Here is a 23616-nt window from a genome sequence, read left to right as displayed (position 1 = left end):
TCAACTACCCATATGCTTCACCTGCTACTGTTATTCAATAAAACTGCTACTGTCAATAAGAACTCTTAGGTACTTTGTTCAAATATGCAGTGGCATTTATCACCACTAGGGGGCTTCAAGATCACTAAATTGTCCAGAGCCGTCTGTGAACCCAACATGAGATCCTACTTTAATGTGTAAACCCACCCGGAGTCATTAAATATCTATGCACGATTTCAATTTGTGCATCATAAAACTAGAATTTAGGTATAGATGTCTAAAGTTGAAATGTCTTTGTTTCTAAGAGGTCAACAGCAGCAGTCTTTAAGGAAACTTAAAGTTGACTACATAACCATCTGTATCAACAGTGAAACCATTCAGACATCTATGATCTATCATTTTCTTTCTTTCTTTCTTTCTTTCTTTCTTTCTTTCTTTCTTTCTTTCTTTCTTTCTTTCTTAGCTCTCTTTTCCTTTCTTTCCCTCTCTTTTTCGTTCTTTCACTCTTTTTTCCTTTCTTTCGCTCTCTTTTTCTTTCTTTCTTTCTTTCTTTCTTTCTTTCTTTCTTTCTTTCTTTCTTTCTTTCTTTCTTTCTTTCTTTCTTTCTTTCTTTCTTTCTTTCGCTCTCTTTTTCTTTCTTTCACTCTCTTTTCCTTTCTTTCTTTCTTTCTTTCTTTATTTCTTTCTTTCTTTCTTTCTTTCTTTCTTCCTTTCTTTCTTTCTTTCTTTCTTATAATATTTTATTAATGTTTATCCAAAATCGATTGTAAATAAAAAGATCATGAAAGTTTATTTTTTCCTTTCTTTCCTTCTTTGTCGTTCCTTCTTTCTTCACTCTCATTCATGTGTCAATATTCTCTTATCTTTCAATTTCTTTTTCTTCCCTTTCTCTCTCTCTTTATCTCTGCTCGGTCGGCTGTGAGCGCGTCGGGTTAGCTCATGGTTTGTGAGTCTCAGTGTCCGATTTAAACCGGATTTCAAATAAACCCCTGTCACCTCCCATCACCGTAGGCCTATGCCCCTGCCATGACAAGTGCTGACAGTTGTGCTGCTGTGGCAACTTTCAATCTAAGGCTTTGGGGGATGTGTGTTTGTGGTGGTGGGTGAAAAATATGAGAAGTTTAGTGAAAGCTTTCCAACTGTATCCCTTCACCTTCATTCACTGCTGTTGTAGATACTGTCACCTCTGACTTTAGCCAAACCTCAATATCACCCTCAACTTTCCATTTCTCACTTTTAGCAGCTTCCCTCTCTCTCTCCTTCAAGACATCAAATCCCTGTTGTGTTTTGTCTATCTTTCTCTCAACATGCGGCCTCCGCCTTGGTCCCTTTCATTTTCTCAACGTAACCCCTTTTTTGGCGTATTTGGCTGTAGTACACACAACCAACAGGGCAAAAGAAAACACACACTTTAATGTAAACCACCGAGCACATGAGGTCAACATCTGGCATCCATACAAAGACAACAGCGTGCGCCAGTTATGAGTGCTTTTCCTGTCCCGAAGCCTTTGGATTTCAAAGGGACAGACACAATATCCTGAACATTAATGCATTCCAAAGCAACTGAACATCTCCAAGTGAGAGAAAGATGGAAAGATCTCGGAGAGACAGGAAAAAATGTGACAGACAGACAGACAGGCCAAGAGAGAAGAATGAAGGCGAGGAGGAGAAAGAGAAAGACGAAACAGAAAAAGAAAGTCAGTCGGTGACTTGACTTCCCTCACGTACAGAGCAGAAGAGAGGATAGACTAGAATGACAGCAGAAAGTCCAAGAAAGGAAAGAGTGAAACGGCTTCTAAAAAAGAGTGAGAGGTGCCAGTACAGACAGAGACTGGAGCTCATCCTCTATTCCTCTTCATGACACAAAGACGGCCTGCATCACAGCCCTCCCTGTCACCTCGCCGCAGTTTTAGCCAAACTTCCAGAGTTTGGGTGAGGAACACGCACAGGTGTGTGTGTGTGCGCACTTTGTATTTGCACTTCTACATCGCTAGACGTTGAAGTTGGACTGTCATTCATACCTTGTTTCCTTTGAGACAAAGACAGTCTGAAAAGAGTTTTCTGGATTAGGGTCGAGTTGAGAATCTTAATTGAGAGTAATGGTCCAATTAATGATCTTTAGTTTAAATAAATCTATTAGCTGTCTTGTCTTATTTCAAATTTATACTTTTTACATTTTGTAAGAGAACGTTCTTACAGATTTACACATACAGTAATGGCCAAAAGTAATATCCAGAAGGCATATTTAAACAATATTTGACTTTAATTTCTACCATTAACCATCAAAATATGAGGTGTATGGTACAAAATGGAGAACACGCTAAACTTAGTTAAGGTATATATTTGGTAAATTATTATTTTGACCAATTGTTTGGAAAGTTAAACTATACAATGTATCAGGATTCTTTTTAGTCTACACAACAATGCATTGAAAAGCAAACAGCTCAATGGAAATAAAGTACACTTTCATTAGATGTTAATATTTTCTTCATTCTCTCGTTTTTTTGTAATTTTCCTGGACTTTGTGAATATGTCGTATGTAATATTTTGCCAAGCCTCCTTGATTCCTCCCAAAGCTGAGCTTCAATTTATATTTCAATTACACAATACACATTTAAAGTTTTCAATACATCTTTGATAGTATATTAAAATAAAGACCGCATACATTCATTTTTCAAAGTTGGACATTAGTTTTGGCCACTATTGTATGTAGGTTTACAAAGAATTTGAACACCGTCCTGCAGACTGTCATAAGTGGCTGAATGACCATACAATTAACCACATTTGAACATTAAATTTAAAATGAACCACATTAATTTTTTATATATATATTTTAATATAAATACTGTACATACCAGGCAGGGAATTTGCAAAATTTTGTATACAATAATTTACATTCTGTGGCAATCTTCAGAGGTTAAATCTGAGGTAAAGACTCAACATGTACTGTTCTTCGAATGAATGAATATATGTCACCACTTCACATAAAAACTCATCTTTCCATTCATTTGGTTCATACCCTAACCCTTTTATGTCTCGCTCTGAGAGGGAATCCCTGTGGCATGTGATCCGTCTGCCGGGCCGGCCGTTCGATATCGCGGAGAAAGAGAGGCGGAGAGAGATTGCAACACATCCCTGAATGCAGGTACACTCACTTGTACAAATGAGCTTAATGCTGTCGAGCGTGATGCATGACCCGGCGACGCTGATAAAAGGATGGAAGAGAGAGAGAAAAGTGTTGGGGGGGTGACACTAATGGCCTGATGTAATGGCAATGGTTATTGAGCGGAGGATGGCGTTGTTGTAAGCGAGCGCAGTTAAAGCCAAGGGAAATAGACTAACAGGTGCTGATGCTACATGCGCCACCCGGAGGAGCGATCTATTCATCTTTGGCCTGCCACGCTGCAGGACTATGACAGAGAGCGCAGCGACCGCTGGGACTGTGAGATTCGAGAACAACATGCTTACTTTTATTTGTTTGATGCATGCAAATACAAACATGTACACTGGGGCATAAGTCCAGATTTGATACTGTTAAGCAATTTACACACTTCGATGTTCATATCTGAAAAAGTACGTTTTGAATACATTTTGGTACTGAAGCTGCTTGAATTTCCTGTCTTATTTGCATTATAAAGGCCATATACAGTAAAAGTACCACATAGAGATTTCAATTTTTTTATTTTTTGTGATCTCGACTTCATAAAACTTTATTATTATTATTATGCATCACATTATATTTTTATTTAAAAAGCATACAATCATCAACGATTTTAGTGATTTAATATTGAATATATATACAGTATATATGAAGTCCAAGCCAACTTATATTACTTTCATATTACAGTATGCCTTTTCAAAGTGCTCAAATGCATGACTGCCCTAATTTTCTTTATGCTCTTGTAAATTCATCTGTGTTGTCTTCTTATCTGGCTAGTTTTTCTAAGCCGTGCGCCATTTAAATGCAGCCATGCATGAAACCAGCCGGTTTACACACAAATTTCACAAAGCTCTGGGACCCGCAACAGCGTTTATCGTCATCATGCTCTTTTTTCTCACATCAGTGCGTGAAAAAAAGAGAAAAAAACTGACAAGAGACATAAAAAGACGGAGAGCAAGAGTGTGAGTATGAAGAGTAACAATAGTAATATATGTGTGTGTGGGGGGAAATTGGCATGTGCAATTCAGCACAGCCTTTTCATCTCCACATAAGATACTTCAGACAGATAAGGTGTCTAATCCTCCGCCTGATCAGAAAAAAATCTACATTTTACCAATTAAAGGGTGCTTGCCAGCAGCCAGTGAGGGGTCTGCCTTCCACTCAGTCTAGTTTATCTCCCCCAGCACAGGGAGGAGCAGCGAGCGGCTTAAAAGTGCTACTCTTACCATATACACACACACTGACGTAGACCACCCCACAGCGCCACCATCAGACACAACCACCATGAGTGTCGAGAGAATAAGAAAGTTGAAGAGAGAGAGGGTGATTCTCATTTTCCCCAACCTTTAATCAATGCCGTCAAATCAATTAATCGCAAATAATTGATTCCAAAATGATTGTTTGTGTTTAGACGATGTATGTGTGTGCGTTGTGTATATGTATATATATATATATATATATATATACACACAAACATACTGTACATGTCTATATTTAAGAAATATGAGTAATATATACTGTATTTATACACAATCTAAATTATATTTAAATCTAAATGTATATTTATGTAAGTATTTTATACATATATTAGGGCTATAAAATGATTAATCGTGATCGTATGTCGGTATACTGTGCTAATTAATTTTGAATTTATGAACACATACACATAAATGCCTTTATTTTAGTAAAATATAACAATAAATAAACGCTTATTTAGAATTTAAATTATTGGTAAATATAAATTAATACATTTAAATATTTCCTAAACATATAGACAAGTATGTGTATGTTTTGTGTTTATAAATACAAAATTAATATGCACTGTACACAGATATATATTATGTAAACACAAACTTTTATTCTGGATGCGATTAATCGCGATTAATCTTTTGACAGCCCTAATATACACACACACACACACACACACACACACACACACACACACGCACACACACACACGCACACACGCATACACACACACACACACACACACACGTATGTGTGTGCATTTATATATACATATATTATATTATATATAGCCTACAACATCTTTTTTGAATCGATTAATTGCGATTAATTTGACAGCACTAATGCCCGCCATTGGCAGGATGGAAAAAAGTAATCATTTTCCCGTTCAGTCTTGCACACAGACTTTTCTTATTTTCTCACTGTTTAAAACTTTTTGGCCCTTCTGAACCCACACGAATCAGCTTACATTAAAGAGCCCTTATCACTGAGACTGCCCCTACTGAGAGAGAGGCCACAGAAGAAGAGAAAGACTCATCAACCGGGAGAAAGCTATGGCACCTGTAGTGGTGGTATAAGGGCTGGAGTATTTAAAAAAAAGAAAACTGAAAACCCCACAAAGGAATAACTCAGAGAAAAAGAGGGGAAATAATGAAATAAAGCAGTACAAATTGACACCCGGCTGGTTTGTGCTGACTGCGTGGTGCAGATAAGTGTGCTAAGTTGCAGAGATTTGATGTTTATCTTATCGAGAGAGCTAAAGCTGTGCCGATAAAAGAGCGCGGCCATGCGTCATGGTGCGAGCATGTTTCACATAGCTGAAACCCGCAGCAAAGAAAAATGACATGTAGGCTTGCCACCTAAATTTAAGTGTGGGGTAAAAATACGAATTGCACTGTAAATGGCATGTGTGGTAAATCTGTTTAATTTAAACACTCAGAATGTTTTGGCTAATCTAAAATCTATTTAAAACTGGAAAACTAAAGCTTATAAGATATAACGACCAAATGTTTACTATCTTTTTTTGCAATTTTGTTCTTTTCTTCCTTTTAAAATCTTATGGAGGTTGTGGGATATGGGGGAGGGGTGGTGGATTGCTTTGATGTATGGAAATCCAAGTCCTCTTTGTTGGATGAGATTCACTGTGGTCCGCACACAGCGCTCATCCTATTACCGAGAGAAGAGCGATAAGAACCATCAGCCCTTGCTTGGCTAAATTAGAGGGGAGGGACTCTGTAGGCAAATATTTTTATTAGCATGTCCCGTTTCAACGGAAGCAAAGAAAACAGCAAAATAAAACGCAATAAGCCAATAAAAGCGTCGGAATCGAAAAACAAAGGCACCCCTTTATGTGAAAGAGCGTTGAGAGTCTGATCTGAGGAATAAAGACAAATATGTGGATTTCTAAACAACCGGATTTACAGAATTTGGATACAAATCATATACAGTACGTGGATTTAGAACTGAGTCTTATTTTGGTAGTAAACATCAAATTTGAGTCAAATGCTATACTGTACTTTATCCAAAAAATGTACTAGTCTTTTATTAAATCAGTTTCTTTAAAAACATTTTTTTATAATTTTTCTGCAAACATTTAGTATTATATAAGATCATATTAAATAAGAGTGTATACAACTAATTTTATACATTTTTTCACACACAAAATTGAGATTTTAAAACGTAGAAGAAACAGCTTCCAGTTATTTCGCAGCTGTCTTTCTTTCTTTTTTTGTTGTTGTCATAAATCATTACTATTAGTCACCCTTTATGTTTGTCACTGCATTTATCTAATCAATAATACCTGAAAAACACTGCACAACACAACAAATACTGCAAATATTCTAAGTAAAAGTATTAAAAAGTGCTTGTCAACTTTGAAAACACAGTATTTAATCATTTCAAAAGTACTGTGTTTTTTCCATTTGCTGAAAAACAGAGAACCAGAAACCAGCTGAAACCAGATTTGGACATCCAAGGTTTCAGCAATGATACGTATCACCTAAAACAATCCTATCGCATTTAAATCAAATCAGATTTCCGTCCACTACCCAAGATTCAACATTCTTGTCTAATACCTACAAACACTCGCCACACAAACAGAAACAGAAACACACACACGCAGCCCTCATAGCTTTCAAAGACACGGGCAAGAAGTTGTCAAGATCCTCAAGCTTTAAGCTCAGACCTTCATATGTGGGAGGCAGGCCATTCCAAGTGGAGGCTTTCAATTATAGATAGGGGTTAGCATGGCCGCCATGGATTGCCATGTCAGAGTCGGATAGACAGCCGTGGAGAACTGGGAATCTTTCTATCAGATGTGTGTGCCTTTGGGGGTTGGTGTGTGTTTCTGTGAATGTGTGTGTGTATTTGTGTGGATGATAGGAGAAAAGAGAGGTTAAAAGAATGGCTGTGTGTGTGTGTGTTGTCCAGAGAGAAGAGGGGGCAGAGCGCTGTATTTTCACAGGAAGTGGGCTTTCATGGCCGTTCGCTTTCTGACTAAACCTGGAAACGGCTGTGACAAATGGGACGTCTGGAGCGCAGGTGTGTGTGTTCGTGTGTTCTTTAAGCCTCATCACAAATGACCGTATGAAGATACTGAATGATTTCATAGATGTTATGAGGGGCCTCTCACATGTACGAGCTGTTCCTGGGTGTCAAACTCTCTGCAGCAACCCTCCCAGTGGCAGTTGGTCTCGTACACCACCTCCGGCTCCTGCTTGCCGTCCTCTTTATCTCCTTCCTCTTTCACCAGAGTCATTCCATCCGTTTGCTCCTGCACACATAATGTATGGAGATGCGTTAAGTGTGAACAATGGATCTAAAAGGAAACTTGTATTTTGTTTACACTGGCAATGCTTGAATCTGGATTCAAACTGGATTAAAGTGTTTTTTGCTAGTTTACAGTGTGTGATCTGCAACGTCAATGGTAGTCTTTATGTTGCATCAGACTCCTAATTTGCATAATTACATTTGCATACATGTGATTTCCTAAAAAGCGATGCATCAAGATCTGTTACTTAAATTGAAGAAAAAACACCCATTCGTATTGGCAATAAATGACTTTTGGTTGCTTTAGCTACAGATCGCTGTCTGTGTCAACTTCGTTTGTATTTCGGTAATGCCGGATAACTGCAATTATGTACATACATGCTTTCTGCCGCACATCAAAACATGCACAGATATTACACTAATGCATATTACTGCAGGCTGACGTGAAGGAAATTGCTCCATTCTGAGATCAAATTCATTGGGTGGCATGTTAAATGAGAGTCCTTCAGTGGTGCAGACGAAAAGGTGGATGATAAATGATGTTGCTTTGAATACAAGACAGCTGGATGAGTCTTATTTGAATCATGAAAACAATGCTCAAGTTCATAAAAATACATGTGACATTTGGAATACCTCCTGAGAGAACACATTGCTGCATGAGTTACAGTTAAGCGTTGTGGTATTTTTATTCTTTTATTAATGAAAAAGTGCCATGATGCCCTGGAACAAGAGCTTTCCTCTGCAGGTGCCACAAATGATGAGGAATTGGCGGTTCATCTTGAGTTTTCTGGAAGTGTTAACAGCTTTGAAAATGCAAACCAGGTTTTCTGAATTCAGAGGCCTGCAGGCATCTGTCGGTTATATATCTGATTTAGCTCCGTTTGGATTGTGAAGCAATAGACGTTTTTCTGTCTGTCTATCAACAAGGACCTCTACGGTGCCCGAAAGCAGTACGGTTGAAAATCAGCACTAAAAACGCCGCTCCAAATTTGAGCAGATATACGAGCGGGCATTTGAAGAATTTAACCTCCCGCTCCTTTAACAGAGTGCTTTATTACTCTAGTTGTATTTCACTGTCTGGTTAAAACTGAGAATGAATCGACGTCTAAATTCTGTTTGGACTAAACTAGGTTAAAGGGACAGTTCAGCCAAAAATAAACATTCTGTCATCATTTATTCACCCACATGTTTTTTTATCTGTGGAACACAAAAGAAGATATTTTGTAGAAAGTTGGTAACCGAAAAGCACTGGCCCCCTTTCACTTCTATTGTATGGACACAAAACCAATGCAAGTGAATTGGGGCCAGTTAACAACATTCTTCAAAATATCTTCTTTTGTGTTCTGCGGAAGAAAGAAAGTCGTACAGGTTTGAAATGACATGAGGGTGAGTAAATGACGACAGACTTTTTATTTTTGGGTGAACTATAACCTGAAGTTCATAGATTTTGACATGAATGAAAACAGAAAATGAGAAAAAAGGAAATCAAAGAAAAACAACAGCAGTTGAAACAATTCTTCGGTCTTTGGATGTCATCCCACAGCCAAATCTGCCTAGCCAACCATCAGTTCTGGTGGGCATTGTAGAAAACGTGTCATCTAATTTTTCTTTCATTTTTCCATTCAGTTAAGCATCTGATTACAGAAAAACAATTTCCTTCTGGAGCTGTGGAGATCAATGGGGCTTATCGCATCTAAGGCAGTTCCACAACAGGCCACCAAATCAAACACGCAAATAAATAGCTTTGCAGTACGTCACATAATTGGTCCCTGAGCTCTCGCTGCGTGTGCATGTGTGGGAACTGCTTTCTTGAGCTTTTTATGTTATGCTTGTATTTTTCAGCTGTATGTGTGTGTGTGAAGTGCATACCTGCACGCTGACGGCTCCGGGGCTGGGCGGCACTTCGTCTGGTTTGAATTTGGAGCGTTTGTGGTGCATGGGGTCCCCTGTGCTGCTCACGGCTGACTCGCTGGTGGGTTTGCTCTGGAACGATTTTAAGAAACACACACATGCACAAAAACAGTCAATATAAAGTGTTTAGATGCAAAAATGATTATTTTTTATAAGACTATCAGTTTATATTCAAAGCTATTTCACTTTAATGGCAAAGAGGGTAAGGGGACCATACGTGCCCTTTTTCCCGGACACGTCCTGGCCAGGATGCATTTCGCGTGCACCGTCCGGAGGTCGCATTTGTCCACCGCATAAGTCATCGAGGTTTATTATTTCTGGTTTTAATTCAGAAAAGTAACAGTTTTATTTCAAGGTAAGAATGAAACTACAACGATTATACATCTTAAAATAAATAAATGTTAATATTATAATAAATAGTTTATATTTTAATCATTTTTTATAAAACATTTTAACTGAAATGTGAGAATCTCGATGACGTATGCGGTGGTCAAATGCGACCTCCGAAGGACGCACCCGAAATCCTGGCCAGGACGTGTCCGGGAAAAATGGCACGTATGGTCACCCTAAAAGAGGTGAAAAACGCTGATAAAAACGCTTTTTTAGAAGAAAATTTCAAACGACACGTATAGGCGTTTGAATCAGAACCCTTCATATAGTCCATTATATTATCATGATCGTCAGGAAGAAAAAAAAAATGTAATAAACAAATATAATATAAAATGCGTACGACAGGGAGTATTTTCCAAAGTGTATCTTTTAATAAATCCACAAGAACCAAGGAACGGAAGCACACGTAGACATAAACAATAACCGACAGGGAACTGAGGAAAACGTGGGGTTTAAATACATGGAGAACATAATCAAACTGAACAGAATCAGGTGCGGGATTAATTAACTCATAAGGAACTCAGGCAAAGGAACACACAATACAAAAACAGACTAGAACTGTGACATATGCAAGGTGTGGGGCAGGTATGTTTTTTTAATAATGAGTACTTCAATTCATGGAAATTTGTGTGGACTTCTGTGGAAAACTGCAGGCACACATTTTGTGTGACCCTGGTCATTTGTCAGAAATACAGATGGTTCATAAGTACTATGTTCAGCTCATTGTATGACGTTTGCGACAGATATACTGCTCTTTTTAGAAACTGCATTGAAAAGAGAATTAACAGATTCAGACACAGTCAAATTGAGATGATTCTGTCACAGTATATGTTTTAAAAAAACATGTTATTGCCAAGGTATCATGTCCAAAAGAAAAAAACATTAGTGCACTTTAGTGTACAGTAATGTTGTGCATGCATAAAAACAATCCACTCCCAAGCCACTGACATCTCCAAACACAGACATTATTCCCAATTTGACCCTGAAGAGCTATAACTGCTCCTTTGACTCTCATTCACCACCTCTTTTTGTCTCGCTTGCCAGGGAAAGTCCCTTGTGACTGACCAGTGTTTAGTGGGAGAGAGAAAAAAAAGTAACATTCCCTGGACAAAAGAGCAGGATTCTTTGACTGTGAAGGAAGACTCATCCTGCCAGACTCTTCCAGTGAAGAGCTTCCCTCGCTCTTAAAGTCATACACATATTCAGACATGTGAGGAAAGTCATGCTGATGTTAATGTGATTCACAAACGATCCTGCATGTGTGTTTTGAAGAGATATAAATATAGTAGCAATGGGTTGCAGCACAGAATTAACCAAATAATAAATGTACTTTACACCTACAGTGAAGGAACAGCTCACCCCCAAAATGAACATCTTTATAATTTCATAATTGTCCTCAAAAATCTCCCTATCCTGATTTCCCGTGAAACACCAAATAAGTTTAGCTACATAATTACAATTCAGAAAGCTATATAATTGCCAAATGATTACATTTATTTTTAATTTGACATTATTAAATTTGTTATTAAAATATTAAACCTACATGTGGACCAAATTGGAAGGCCAAAAAAGCCAGTTTAGCTTTTTCCGTGTCTAGTTTTAAAACCGAACAAACTTTGAAGACACACGGCACATCCAGTATATGAAACATCCAGTATTTGATCGTGTCTTATATGATTCCACACCAATAAAACACACGCATCTGCTATTTTCTCCGTCTGTCACTTTGAGCAATGCTCTCACCGCCCCTCCGTTCTCATTAATTGTTTTTTTATGACCACATTGTGAGACAAATGTCCCACGATGCCCTTCTATTAAAGAAGCTGGTGCAGTCTCTGGGGTGAGGCGGGGGAAATGGATGTTGCTGAGCTGGGATGGAGTGGTGGAACTTTAATGATTTGAAAGGAGGGACTGGCACTGGAAAAATCTCCAGGAAACTCATTCGCTGTCTCACCGAGGTACTCGAGAGCAAACTGTTACTACAAACCGGGGATCGATACAAAGACAGATCTAAACAATGAGACGCACTCAACAGCTTTTAACGTGCAGAGTATAAATGTACAGAGCTTGCTCGGGCGTAAAAACCCGCAGTAAAACACTTCTACGGCCATCCTTCAAAGGGAAGGTTTGGGAATGTATCTGCGCGTGATTAATGTTGAAGGTGGAGGGATTTTTGCTGCTAACAAGCGAGGTGTTGTTTTTCAAAGGTACCTTGCGGGCAGGCTCACCGGCTCTCCCCGCCGAGACACAACACAGAGACAACGCGCTCAGGAGGGAAAAACTCCCATGGGGCCCGTCTGCGAGGGAGGGCTACCTGCAGCCAGACTTTCTCCGCTGTTTATATACGCTGCCGCGTTGGTGGTGCGTGTTTTCATAAGGTGCACACAATAATAAATAGCGGCAGCTCTTGTGATGATAAGCGCTGAATAAATTTAGGCCTTAAGGGGGGTAAATCGCTGTGTGATCTAAACGACTTCTGTTGCTGTTTAAAACCAGAACACCCAAAAGCAATCATGCTAAATGATTTAAAAATGCACTGTGCTGCTGAAGCTGAGGAGTGAAAATTTTGTTTTATCTCATATTAGGTCATCTTGCGTGTGCTCATATTATAACTGACTTGTGAAGGTTGGAGCTGTGGGGTAGGGGAGACAAACTGAGCTGTGGTGCCCATACGGGAGATGCAGGTTTAAATCCAGTCTTGTCTCCATTGTTTCTTGTCACCAATCAATAAAAGGCCAAAATAACAAATAGTAAACAAAAGGACTAACCTGTGAGTCGGTTGAGGCCGTGGAACGCTCCGTAGGTGCCAGGCTGGAGGGGGGTATACCAGGGACGGGTCTCTGGGTGGCAAAGGCAGGAGCTGGGTGCACGAGGGGCGGACTGTGACCAAACGGAGAACCCACAATGCCCGGTTGCCGACTGATCAGCTGCTGATGCATTTGTAGTGCCACAGGGTTTGGAGGATACGCAAAACTCAGCGCAGGGCTGTAATGATAAAAAAACAGAAATTGATTCAAAAATGAGAAAGTTTATAAATCCATACAAATCAGTGAAATGTGATCATGCGCTGCATTTAAAACTATTTTTAAATTAAATTCTTGTCTGCATATTTACAGTTTATTCCATATTAGGTGTTTATAGTTCATTTACTGGTTTCAATCATCAATAATAAAATTTATCTTGCTACTGGTTCATCTGCGTTTTGTCTAAAAACATCCAAACAATAATAAAATATAGCCTACTTAAAATATTAACACATGCAAAAAAATGTGACACTCGTTTTATTCTTATTTCCAGTCTTAATGTCAGAAAATTAGGTTATTTCAATTAATTTGTTCATTTATTTATTCTATTTTTTAATTGTTATAGATTTTTATTAAAACTATTTGGTGAATGGTAAACTATTTGTTAAATCAATATATTCTATAAAAACTCTAAATAAGAATTCAAAGTTAGAAAATACAAAATAAACTTTTTCACATGTTTTTCTATGTTGTTTTTGAGAATATTTGAGCATATTTTTCCTAGACCAAAATTTGGGGTAATTAAATTACTTTTTTGCAGTGTACCAAACAAGTATAACTTAAATACTGCACTCAAAAAATAAAAATATTAATGATGTATATTAAAAATCATATATCAAATACAACAAAGTTTCAGAATGACAGACAAAAACGATAAATAACCTACAGAAAATAAGAGCTGTATTTAAGCACACCATTAAACTTTCATATATCACTTGCTCTTCTATAGATGCCATAGTCTTTAATGATAAAACCATGATGCTCAATAACAGAAATTCATAGGGGGTTCCATTCATCGTGGGACACGCAGGCCGCTTCACGCGAGCTCATACGTCTACTGGTCTTATTACAGGCCGAGAGGAAATCAATGCAGCCAGACGCAGAGTGGCTGACCCGGCTGTCTCATCACTCATTGGGTCTGGACCCTCGCCTGCCATCTCTGTCTCCATGCACACAGACGCACCACATATGACTGATTAGCTTATGAAAACAAATCACTGATTAATCGCTCTCAGTAGGTCCATTTCTGTCCTTTCTCTCCCTCTGTTTGATCCCCCCACACACACCCACACCAGGTAAAGACACTTCCTACAGTGTTGGATGCCAAACGTCACATCGACTGACACACCACCAGGGTGGCTAACTATGTTTCACATACTGCTCTGCTTGGTAGATCCATCCTTCAGCCTGTCTGATAGCCAGTTTCAAGGAATATGCAAACAATACAAAATACCCAATTTTTTATACGTGTATTTATTAGTAAATATTGAGTATATATAATAATTTGGGATAATTATTACACTTATTCTGTCATTAAGCTATATGTATAGCATTAGCCACCCCGCTCAGTTTTTATACAGTTACATATTACAAATACAAATTATAGATATTACAATGTTATAGAAGTTATAGAGACTACAAGTTACTGATAATATCTTCATAGAGATTGAGAAAACTTAAAAAGTACCAGGTAGTTAGAAGTAGAAAGGTAGTTAGGTAAATCAACACGTGGGCCCTGCATATGAAAACTAAAGTCATTTTTTGGTTATTTACTGTTTTCTAAAGTAAATTCATTCTAAATAACGTAAATAACATTCTGTGAAAATGTCAAAGAATTCATTGATTAGGAAGCCAATATTTGGTGTTTTTTGTTCAAAATAATAAGTGTTAAACTTAAAAATAAGATGAAAAAAAGCATTAATTTCCGTATTTATAATTCACTATTTTGTTGTTTAAAAGGAATAAAAAATTGAGTACTGTATATTGAAATCTATCATTTAATCTATAATTTACAGCGATATTTTTGTCATATTTGGCTATGAGTACTTCGGTGCTAAAAACTCAATTAAATTATACGACTTTAGCCTGGATTTCACAGACAGGGTCACAAAGTTTTCCTATTACACATTATAATCAAAAACATAAAAACCATTCAATTCGGAATCCATTTTGACATTATGATAAGAAATATTTCTTTAGTTGAAGTAAACTCCCTGAATTTTCATTTAGAAATTAAAAATGTTTTTTTTTTCAACACAAATGAATCCAAACATGATGTGAATGCAACATTACTTTAGTACCACTTGCCAAAAGAAGCAAAAATATGGCAAAGTTGAGTAAGGACTGATAGAATTAGACAAATTAAAATGTTAAACATGCATTGGCAAAGCAAGGGTTTAGTGGATCAGCATCATAACATTGATCAGCTAAACATCAATAAATCCCTCAGTGATGTGACAAACACTATATTATCCATTCAAATTCCCACAGGCCCAGCTGTCTATGAACTCCAGCAACATGAATTATTCCACAGCTAATTGACCACTGAAGCAAATAAAAAGTTTGATTAAGAGATGGTAAGCTTGAAGCACTCTTTCGCTTCACCTCGGACAGACTGGTTTTATTCACTTCTTCCACAAAAGATTCTCTCTTTTTCCCATTAAAGCATGTGTTACTGTCCCTGGCCCAGACTTTGCTTACTTCCCCCACTCCCCCCTACGTGACCCTTTCATCCGTCATCTTCCCCTCCTCTCCTGTTTCCCGGCGTGAGCGATTGCACGGCGGCAGTGTTAGGCTAAAGCTCTCCTCGGCTGATGGAGAGAACATTAATCAGGTGATGCATATCAGACAGACGAGTGTTAGGGAGGAGGGGAAGAATGTGTTCACACGCTTCCTCCTAATAGCGCACTCTATGTTCTCTCGTTTATTTCTCCATCCTGCGTTCATTTATCACTCGGCTGCTGAGGATGCGCCGGAGTGACCGGTTTTGCTTTTCCTCTCTATCTCTTCCTCTACATTTCTCCTGTGTGCCACTCGCTTCATTTTCACATTTTGTAACAGGGAGCAGTATTCACCTGCTCTCTTCGCCACAAATATACAGTGTAAAACATCTGAATAATTGCATTTACATCGTCGTTTTTATTAAATAATACAAACGACAATTTCATGGCCAGTAAAAAACATTTAGTGACTTATTTTTTGCATTTATCGGTCCATTGGCAGGTGTGACAGATGCGATTTTAGACCCTTGTTTATACTATCATTACTATGGCAGCATTTTAGTGCAACACGAGAAAAAGGATTTCAAGAATGTTAAGAATAATTTTTTTCTACTTTTGCTGACAAAATGGCATAACATATTCTTCTTGTCCTGACTTGTCTTTTCTCACCTCCATTTGCTATTCATGAAGTAAAACTGAGGGCAGTAACATTGCCACATCTTACATATTTCTGTGGTGCGTGTGGTGATACCTGATGGTGCCGGCTGAGAGATGCCCGTATGATCCACCGGTGGACGAGCTGGAGCGGGAATTGTTAAGTATAGTGACCAGAGAGGTGGGCGAAGTGCGTATCATGGCCTGCAGGTCAAAATTGGGGTCGGACAGAGAAGGGGAGCTTGTCAGGGGGCGTTTTCTGCTGGGCCGAGCTGTGAGCCTGGGACTGGGAAATCGAGAACCTGAGAAAGAGAGAGAGAGAGACATAAAGAGATGAGAGAGAAGTCATAAATGGTAAGTTATGCATTAAAACATGATGCTATCACAACTGGCGCAAAAATACATATGAAGTCCCAGAATGCATTTTGTTTTTCCTTTTCTTTTTAAGACATTAAATTGTATTCATCGCAATCTGTTTTTATTTATCATCCTTCTTTTAAAAGAGCTTTTACTATCGAAAGGAGGAATGGAAATCCCACTAATACCTGTCAGCCAGATATTTTATAGTCTTGTCAGCCATGCACAAATAAATCACCATCATCTTCATAAACGTTCCCATTCTCTTGTGGTTAGTGTATTTGTGAGTTAACCACACAAAAAGCTTTGCTGACCGAGATTTCATGACAGTTTTTCAATTTCAACTAATTTATTGATCTGTTGCGTACATTCAGAGATGACCACATTTGCTGCATTGCATGCGCTATAAGAAAACGTAACTGTGGCATCTTTCCCACAGCGTTCTGCCAGCGTCACTACATTATTTAATCACGTTTAATTGGTTTGAATAGTGCGTTAGCGCTGAATGGAATTGCACTAGGCTGTTTTTGAAAAGCAGATTGAACGCAGACAGGCCCTCCACTCCACACAATGACTGGCACCTACAGATTAAGAAATGACTTTTGTTGTCTTTTCATTGGCAGATGTCACAAACAAGAAAGAACGAAACTGAGGAAGGAGCGAAAGCAGGAGGGGAAGAGACGGGTGCTGGGGGGTGGTGGCGCTCTTTTGTTGTGTGGAGTGACACAATGACTTTGTGACTCATATTTTTTCTTTCAGTTGTTCTGTACTTTTTTTTACAGAAAGCACGCAAACAAAACAAGATTACGTGCTCAGTTTCTCTCTCTGATTCTCTCGCTCTCTCTCTCGCTCTTGTTTGACACATACAGTGATTAGAGGGTCTGTCATTCACATTTAAATCAGTGTGTGTGTGTGTGTGTGCGTGTGTGTGTGTGTGTGTGTGTGTGTCGCCACATTTGGAACATCTTTCTGCATTGTTGGCATTCTGCTTAAAGCTGTGCTTTAGGGTTTGAATGTTTGTGGATGTGTGGGGCAAAAAAATGATAAAAGTCATACACGTGAAAGCTTACACACACACAACTCACACACGATAAATCCAATGCTTCACACATGCATCACAATATGTACAGTACAGGGCAAAAAAATCAAAATTTACTCACCTTCTTCTCTTTTCAAACTTTCTTTCTTCTACAGAACACAAAAGATATTTTGAAGTATGTTCGTAACTGAACAATGGCGATACCCATTCACTTCTATTGTACAGAAACAAAACCGATGCAAGTCAATGTGTACTGCCGTTGTTCAGTTACCAACATTCTTAAAATATCTTTCGTGTTCTGCAGAAGAAAGAAAGTCACACAGGTTTGGAATGACCACAGTGAGTACACATGCCTAAAGACTAATAACTGCACTTAACAGGGTTTCAAATGAAGGTGTTCGGCTTTAATATAGATGCACCAGCATCTAATCGACGTCGGCTCATTAGCGGCTAACACGTTAAACAATGCAGCCTTGAACACAAACACACAGGACAGGTTCATTCTTTCATTATCCAGCTCTTCTCTGAAACTAATTACACTGATGTGAGCTGAGCTCTTAACCGCAACTCTGCTACCCCGTCCCCAATATTAACAAAAGCTTCAAGATAAGTCACTTTTATACATTCACTCCCTCTCTCCAAATCTATATATCATAAAAGAGAGCTTTCAAGTGTTAATTCGGCTCGCGTGGAACACACATTGTTAAAACAGGATGAGTTATTACCAAAGGCTGATTACAGGCGATTTGAAATGGGGGGGACGCCAACGTCTCCATTTGAAACCGCTGGCCTTAATTGTTTTGTTTCAGTCTATTAATCTTAAACGGTGCCACAGAAGAAAGGATTTCTGCCGTGATGAATAGTGGGACATTCCAATTCCCGTTTAATAGCAATTAATTTTCTGATACCCATGCAAGTTTGGCTAGTTTTAATTAGTTTGTGATGAACAGGGGAGCGGGGACGCCGGTGACGTGCTGACTAGATGTATTCTCATCAAAGACTGGCGGGCCAGTCCATCTGACCCCTTCTCAGAATCACTGTGCCTTTAATTTCCTATTTACACTTTAAAATAACTCATTTGCATAATGTACGTCCTGCACGGTACCTCCCCCTCTCCTTTTTGAAAGCATTCGATGGGACAATTTAAGCAGTTTAGTTCATTATCTAGAGTTCTAGCGGGAATACAGTTCTGCTTCTCAAGGAAAGAGTTTTTTCCAAAAGGCTCCTCGCCACATGGATCTTAACCTTTTAGACTTCAAGGCTCTCTCATTAACCACAACAATATCTGAAGGCTGCCAACACACAATTTCTACTTAGTAAAACTAGAAAAATGTAGCTGTATTCATTATAAAACTAACCAAGAAATATACCTAGATACTTAGAAATATTTATAAAATACATAGAATTGTTATATTTTTATTGTTTTTAGCTTATTGTAATGCTTGTTTTCTTTCATTTATTATTTATTTAAAAAATGAATGTAAATAATTTCAGTCATTCCAACAAAACATATTCTCTATTTTTGAGGTGGCTAAAACGAATGAATTCATACATTTGCACATTTTAGTATGATTTGCAGACCCGGTACTAGGCTAGCTCAACTGGGGGAACAATGTATGTTGGTTGGACAGACATTTAATCATAGGTTATTGCATGCATCCTTTTCTGTGCTTAAATTGACAGACCATGTTTATTGAATAATACAAACAAGAAGTATTTAATTTTTTTATTATTTTAATTTTCAGCTGGATACTTTTGGCCCAAGAAAAATCTGGGGTGGAAATGCCCCCCTTGCTCCCTGCCCCCCTCCCCCAGAATCAGCCCTGCTTTTTATCTAATAATCAAATCTTTTCGTATAAATGTATTCAAATCAGCCTCGTAAAATAGTTATGAATTCTAGTGGAATAAGGCCGGTGTTTCTGAGGCCCACTTTGAAAAGGGTTCTAGGTGCTCCACAGGAATCCCATTGAAAAACCCTTTTTGGTTCCCCAAGGAACCTTTCAGTCATTTCTTTGTTACTATTTATAGTCTGAAGAACCTTTTTGACTACAGAGGTTTTGTGCAACAGAAAGTTTTTGTGGATGTTCAAGGTTCTTTATGTAACCATCAAGCAATCTGAGACCATAGAAATATGTAGGAAGGAATGGTCTATATAAGTAGAGAGTACAGAAAGTGTCAAACTTACTTTCCATAGCCTGCAGGTACTCCATGTGCAGAGCGTTGCTTCCAGGCCCTGTTGTTGATGCCACTGAGGGTATGATGTCAGCGTAAGGACTGCGGTGACCCGCTAGCAGGGCCATCTGGTGGTAGTACTCCGCTGTGGTTAAACTTGTGTGGGGTGCTGAGAAGTCAAACCAAAAAGAGGGGGCATAAATGAGACAATGAAAGATATTTTGCTCTCTCTAGTTCTCTCTCCCTTTTTATGTTATTAGTTGATCACCCACCCCTTCTGTAGCTAGTGATATGAATCCTAGAACTGCACCCTAAAAATAAACTTTTGGCAATGTGCTTTCCTTTGCAAATAACACAATTGTGACAACACACACGTATGCACACGCAAAAAGAAAAAGACAGTGCCTCTGAATGCAAATACAAAATCAGTTTAGTGCGGTGGATAATTCCTGTCTTCTTCCCCAGAAGAAACAAACAGGGCGGATGAAAAGATCTCGACTGGTGCCTGAACTGCATATACGGAATATGCCTCTCTGATTGGTTGTGTGAACGTAAGAAGAAATTCCCAAATAATTTGATGTGGGTATTATGTCTTAAGACGAGCGGGAGGGGAGGTGGGGCTTCTTTAATTGTCTCTGTTGTTTCTCTAGCCTCGGCTCTCACATTGAGCTGTAATGTGCCTTATTCTTTGTCATGTGCGGAAAGAGCTTTGCGGAATTTCTAAATGAGAGATGTTGGCAGAGAGATGCACGGCTGGCGGTGGGAAGGATACAGGCGAGGGGGTTCTGGTGCGGGATATGGGAGTGGCAGTTTTTAAGGATGAATGTACACCCTCGGTTTTCTGGAAAACAGAGCCAGGAGGCATGCTGATGCAGGAGCATATCTGGCATAGAGAAGGGTTTTCCAAAATGTGTTTCAAAAAAGGGATCAAATGCGAGGGAGGATGCAAAATAGGGAAAACTAGTAAAACTCCCACTAATGTTGAGTTGAATTATCATACTGATAATATGATTATTAATTCATGTAGACCTTTTTATTAATATAATATATATAATAAACAAATTTATTTGGAAAATACATTCATGTACTACTTTTGTACTATTGAGAATTTGTGTAATGAGACAATGTTACTTCTTCCATAATTTACTAACAGAGTTAAAAGAACCATTTAAAATTATGCTTTCCTGACAGCATTAACATTATATTTCATCATAATATGCGTTACAAAGCATCTATATTCCACACTAGAGAAAAACAAAAACACCAAAAGCTTGTTTATCATCCCAACTCATGCCTTCACTCCAAAAACAAACCACAGTGCATCACCCAGTTTACTTTATCTCTTAATAACTATCCATCTGGGAATGTTGGTCACTAATGTAGACACATGTGGTTGATGGCAGCAAACCTTTGGCTGACATGAAATGGCACCACAGTTCAATACAGCGATGATTATCTGAGGCCTCTGGGAGACCCCTCTGATTAACCCCCTTTGGTTTCTGAGCTCCAGGCTTCAATTAAAACTCCATGCCTGAGGAAAGGGCCAAGAGGCTCTTTAAAAACAGCAGGTTCTTGCTGACCCTGTAATGGATTTCCCAGTCCGGCTTCACGTGAGAAACCAAAATGGCTCCCAGCAGGCCTCTGGAGTCCATCCTCTAAACTGCTCCCCCTTCCCATCCTTCCCTCCCTCTCGTGCCCTCCGCCCTCAACCGTGGACTTGAACTTCGCCCCATCTCTTAACTCAGGATGTGATCGCTAGACTCTTCTGACACGCTGAATGTTCCTCCAGAGATTTACTGACATGGGACGAAGATCCAAGAGAGTGACCCCAGTAAACTATCAAAGTGTGGCTTTCTACTTGAGAAAGTAGCAGCATAGACAGGTAAACTGACTCTACAGGGGATACAGATAGAGATAGATAGACCTGACCAAAACTATGATTCATTTCACAACATCATCAGGGGTACCATCTGTACTAAACTTAAATTTATTTTAGAAAGCTGTGGTTCAGTTTTGGAAAAATATTAGCGGTCTCAAAATGGGTCCCTGTGGTACTCACCATCTGCAGGACTGAGGCCTCTAGCTGCAGATATCATAGAGAGAGAGGGACTGCTGTGCAGCGAGCGGATGTAGTCCATGTAGGGGTTAATGTACGGATGTGGGGGGTTAAAGGGCGACTCCGCCCCCACTGAAGGGTTCCGGTGCGGCGAGATCCGGATGAGGGAGATATCAGAAAACGCCGGGCTGGCTGCCAGTGCATGAGGCCTGGAATCAAAAAGAAAGAAAAGCATTTAAGCACCTTAGGAATCTATTTCATACCGAGTGTATATTCAATCAGCTGTGGGATGTTCCAAGTCTCTGGGTTTATTTGCAAAATGTCATGTTAACTATGCATGTACAACCAAAGCACATGCATATATTTAGAGGAAAGGCATACAAGAAAGCACTGCTCTGCACAAGCCTCTAAAGCTCGGCATGTGATCTATTCATTCCGGATCCCTTCTCCAGGTCTAGTGTCTGCACAGAATGGTGTAGGAGCTGAGCAGGAAATGAATGGTGACACGATCTATCTGCCTTCATCTGCTGGGCCAAATCACAGAGCGAGAGGGAGAGAGAAATTCCAACAGCTCCCCCTCTCAGACATTTCCTTAGATCAAAGCCAGCTTTCAACACATCACATTTTAATCAGACAAAGACGGCCAGGAATTCTCACCGCTACCCACAATGCCTTGCTGGATTTTTTGGAGCCTGTGAGTGGCATTCTGCTCAAGATTCTGTTGTTTAGGTCTTGACCCCAAAAATAACAATTATATAATTTTCTAGTGGTTTTGTTCGGAACTACATGATTGTCATGAGGATAACCACATTTTTATCAAAAAAGTATCACTGCACTGTTTTTTAAATAGCGGCGACTCTGATTGGTGGGTTTGAGGTAAAGAGATGCAGAGGCATTTTTTAAATGCAAGTAAAAGTTAAACATGAACTTTAATATAACTAAACATTTAAAAAATCCTGAAATGTTTTGTTGGAAGTTTTCAAGATAATAATAATAATTGGCCCTTAAAGAGAAAACCAGAACACGAGAAAAAATCAAGTACAGTAAAGTCCTGTAAAGAACTTTGACTTCAAGTGACCTCTTTTAAGGACCGGATGGACCCAATTACAGACTAAAGCTTGCCCCCCTCTGGATTCTGTCCTGTCAGCCTCTGGAGTCTACTTCACCCAGACCTAATGAAAGAGTTCTGTACCCCATACTAAAGGACCAGAGCGGATGCAACAAAAAACTGCTTGCCTACTTTGCCATCAGACATAAGATTTCTGATAGGATTGCTTGGAGAACATAAAAGCCAAGAGAAAAAGATGACTAGGGGTTGACTAGTCGAAATGAATGCTCTGGCGCGACATTTAAAGTTTGATGTCGACTAGTCGCGGGTCATGTGATTTTTTGACACTGTACCTTTAAGAAGACGACTGACTGACTCATTCCCACCTGGTTCAGCGGGATTCTGTCACACTCCCGGCAATAATATATGTTATCTTGTCCTGCTTCCACACGCATCATTCACAATGTGTCCTGTTTTCGTCCGCAACATTCACGATTTGTTCTGACGCTGCAAAAGCTCGCAGGGAAAGCCTTATGTTTCAGTGCGCTAGCTTCTACACACAGCTCTTTTAATATTATAGGCTATTTTTGTACTTGTTCCCCGTTTAATGAAACATGAAAGATTTTTGGGTTCCTCGCCACCGTTTGCATACTGTTTTTGCACTATCTGCCTGACCGGGGGGGCTGCTTTAGAATTTTAAAGTTTTACTTAATTAATATTGCATATAGGAATTTATAGTCTGTTATATTTGACCTGTGCTTCTCTCTCCTTTATCCTAAATGTGTGCTCTCACTGAGCGTGTGTGTGTGTG

General features: G+C 39.0%; 1 protein-coding gene across 1 annotated transcript in view; it reads right to left on the bottom strand.

Moving 5' to 3' along the window:
* gli3 (GLI family zinc finger 3) overlaps positions 1-23616 on the bottom strand; it is a 119217-nt gene that overhangs the window by 9110 nt on the left and 86491 nt on the right. The window contains exons 5-10 of the mRNA XM_057322795.1: positions 21761-21966; positions 19715-19870; positions 16231-16435; positions 12724-12940; positions 9524-9637; positions 7518-7658 (exon numbers count right to left, since the gene is read on the bottom strand). Coding sequence (XP_057178778.1) covers positions 7518-7658; positions 9524-9637; positions 12724-12940; positions 16231-16435; positions 19715-19870; positions 21761-21966 — 1039 coding nt within the window. The remainder of the gene's footprint in view (positions 1-7517; positions 7659-9523; positions 9638-12723; positions 12941-16230; positions 16436-19714; positions 19871-21760; positions 21967-23616) is intronic.

Source organism: Triplophysa rosa, linkage group LG23 (genome assembly GCF_024868665.1).
Source record: "Triplophysa rosa linkage group LG23, Trosa_1v2, whole genome shotgun sequence".
Taxonomy (NCBI): Eukaryota; Metazoa; Chordata; class Actinopteri; order Cypriniformes; family Nemacheilidae; genus Triplophysa; species Triplophysa rosa.
The sequence above is the reverse complement of the archived record's forward strand: the minus strand, read 5'-3'. Positions and strand labels throughout refer to the sequence as shown.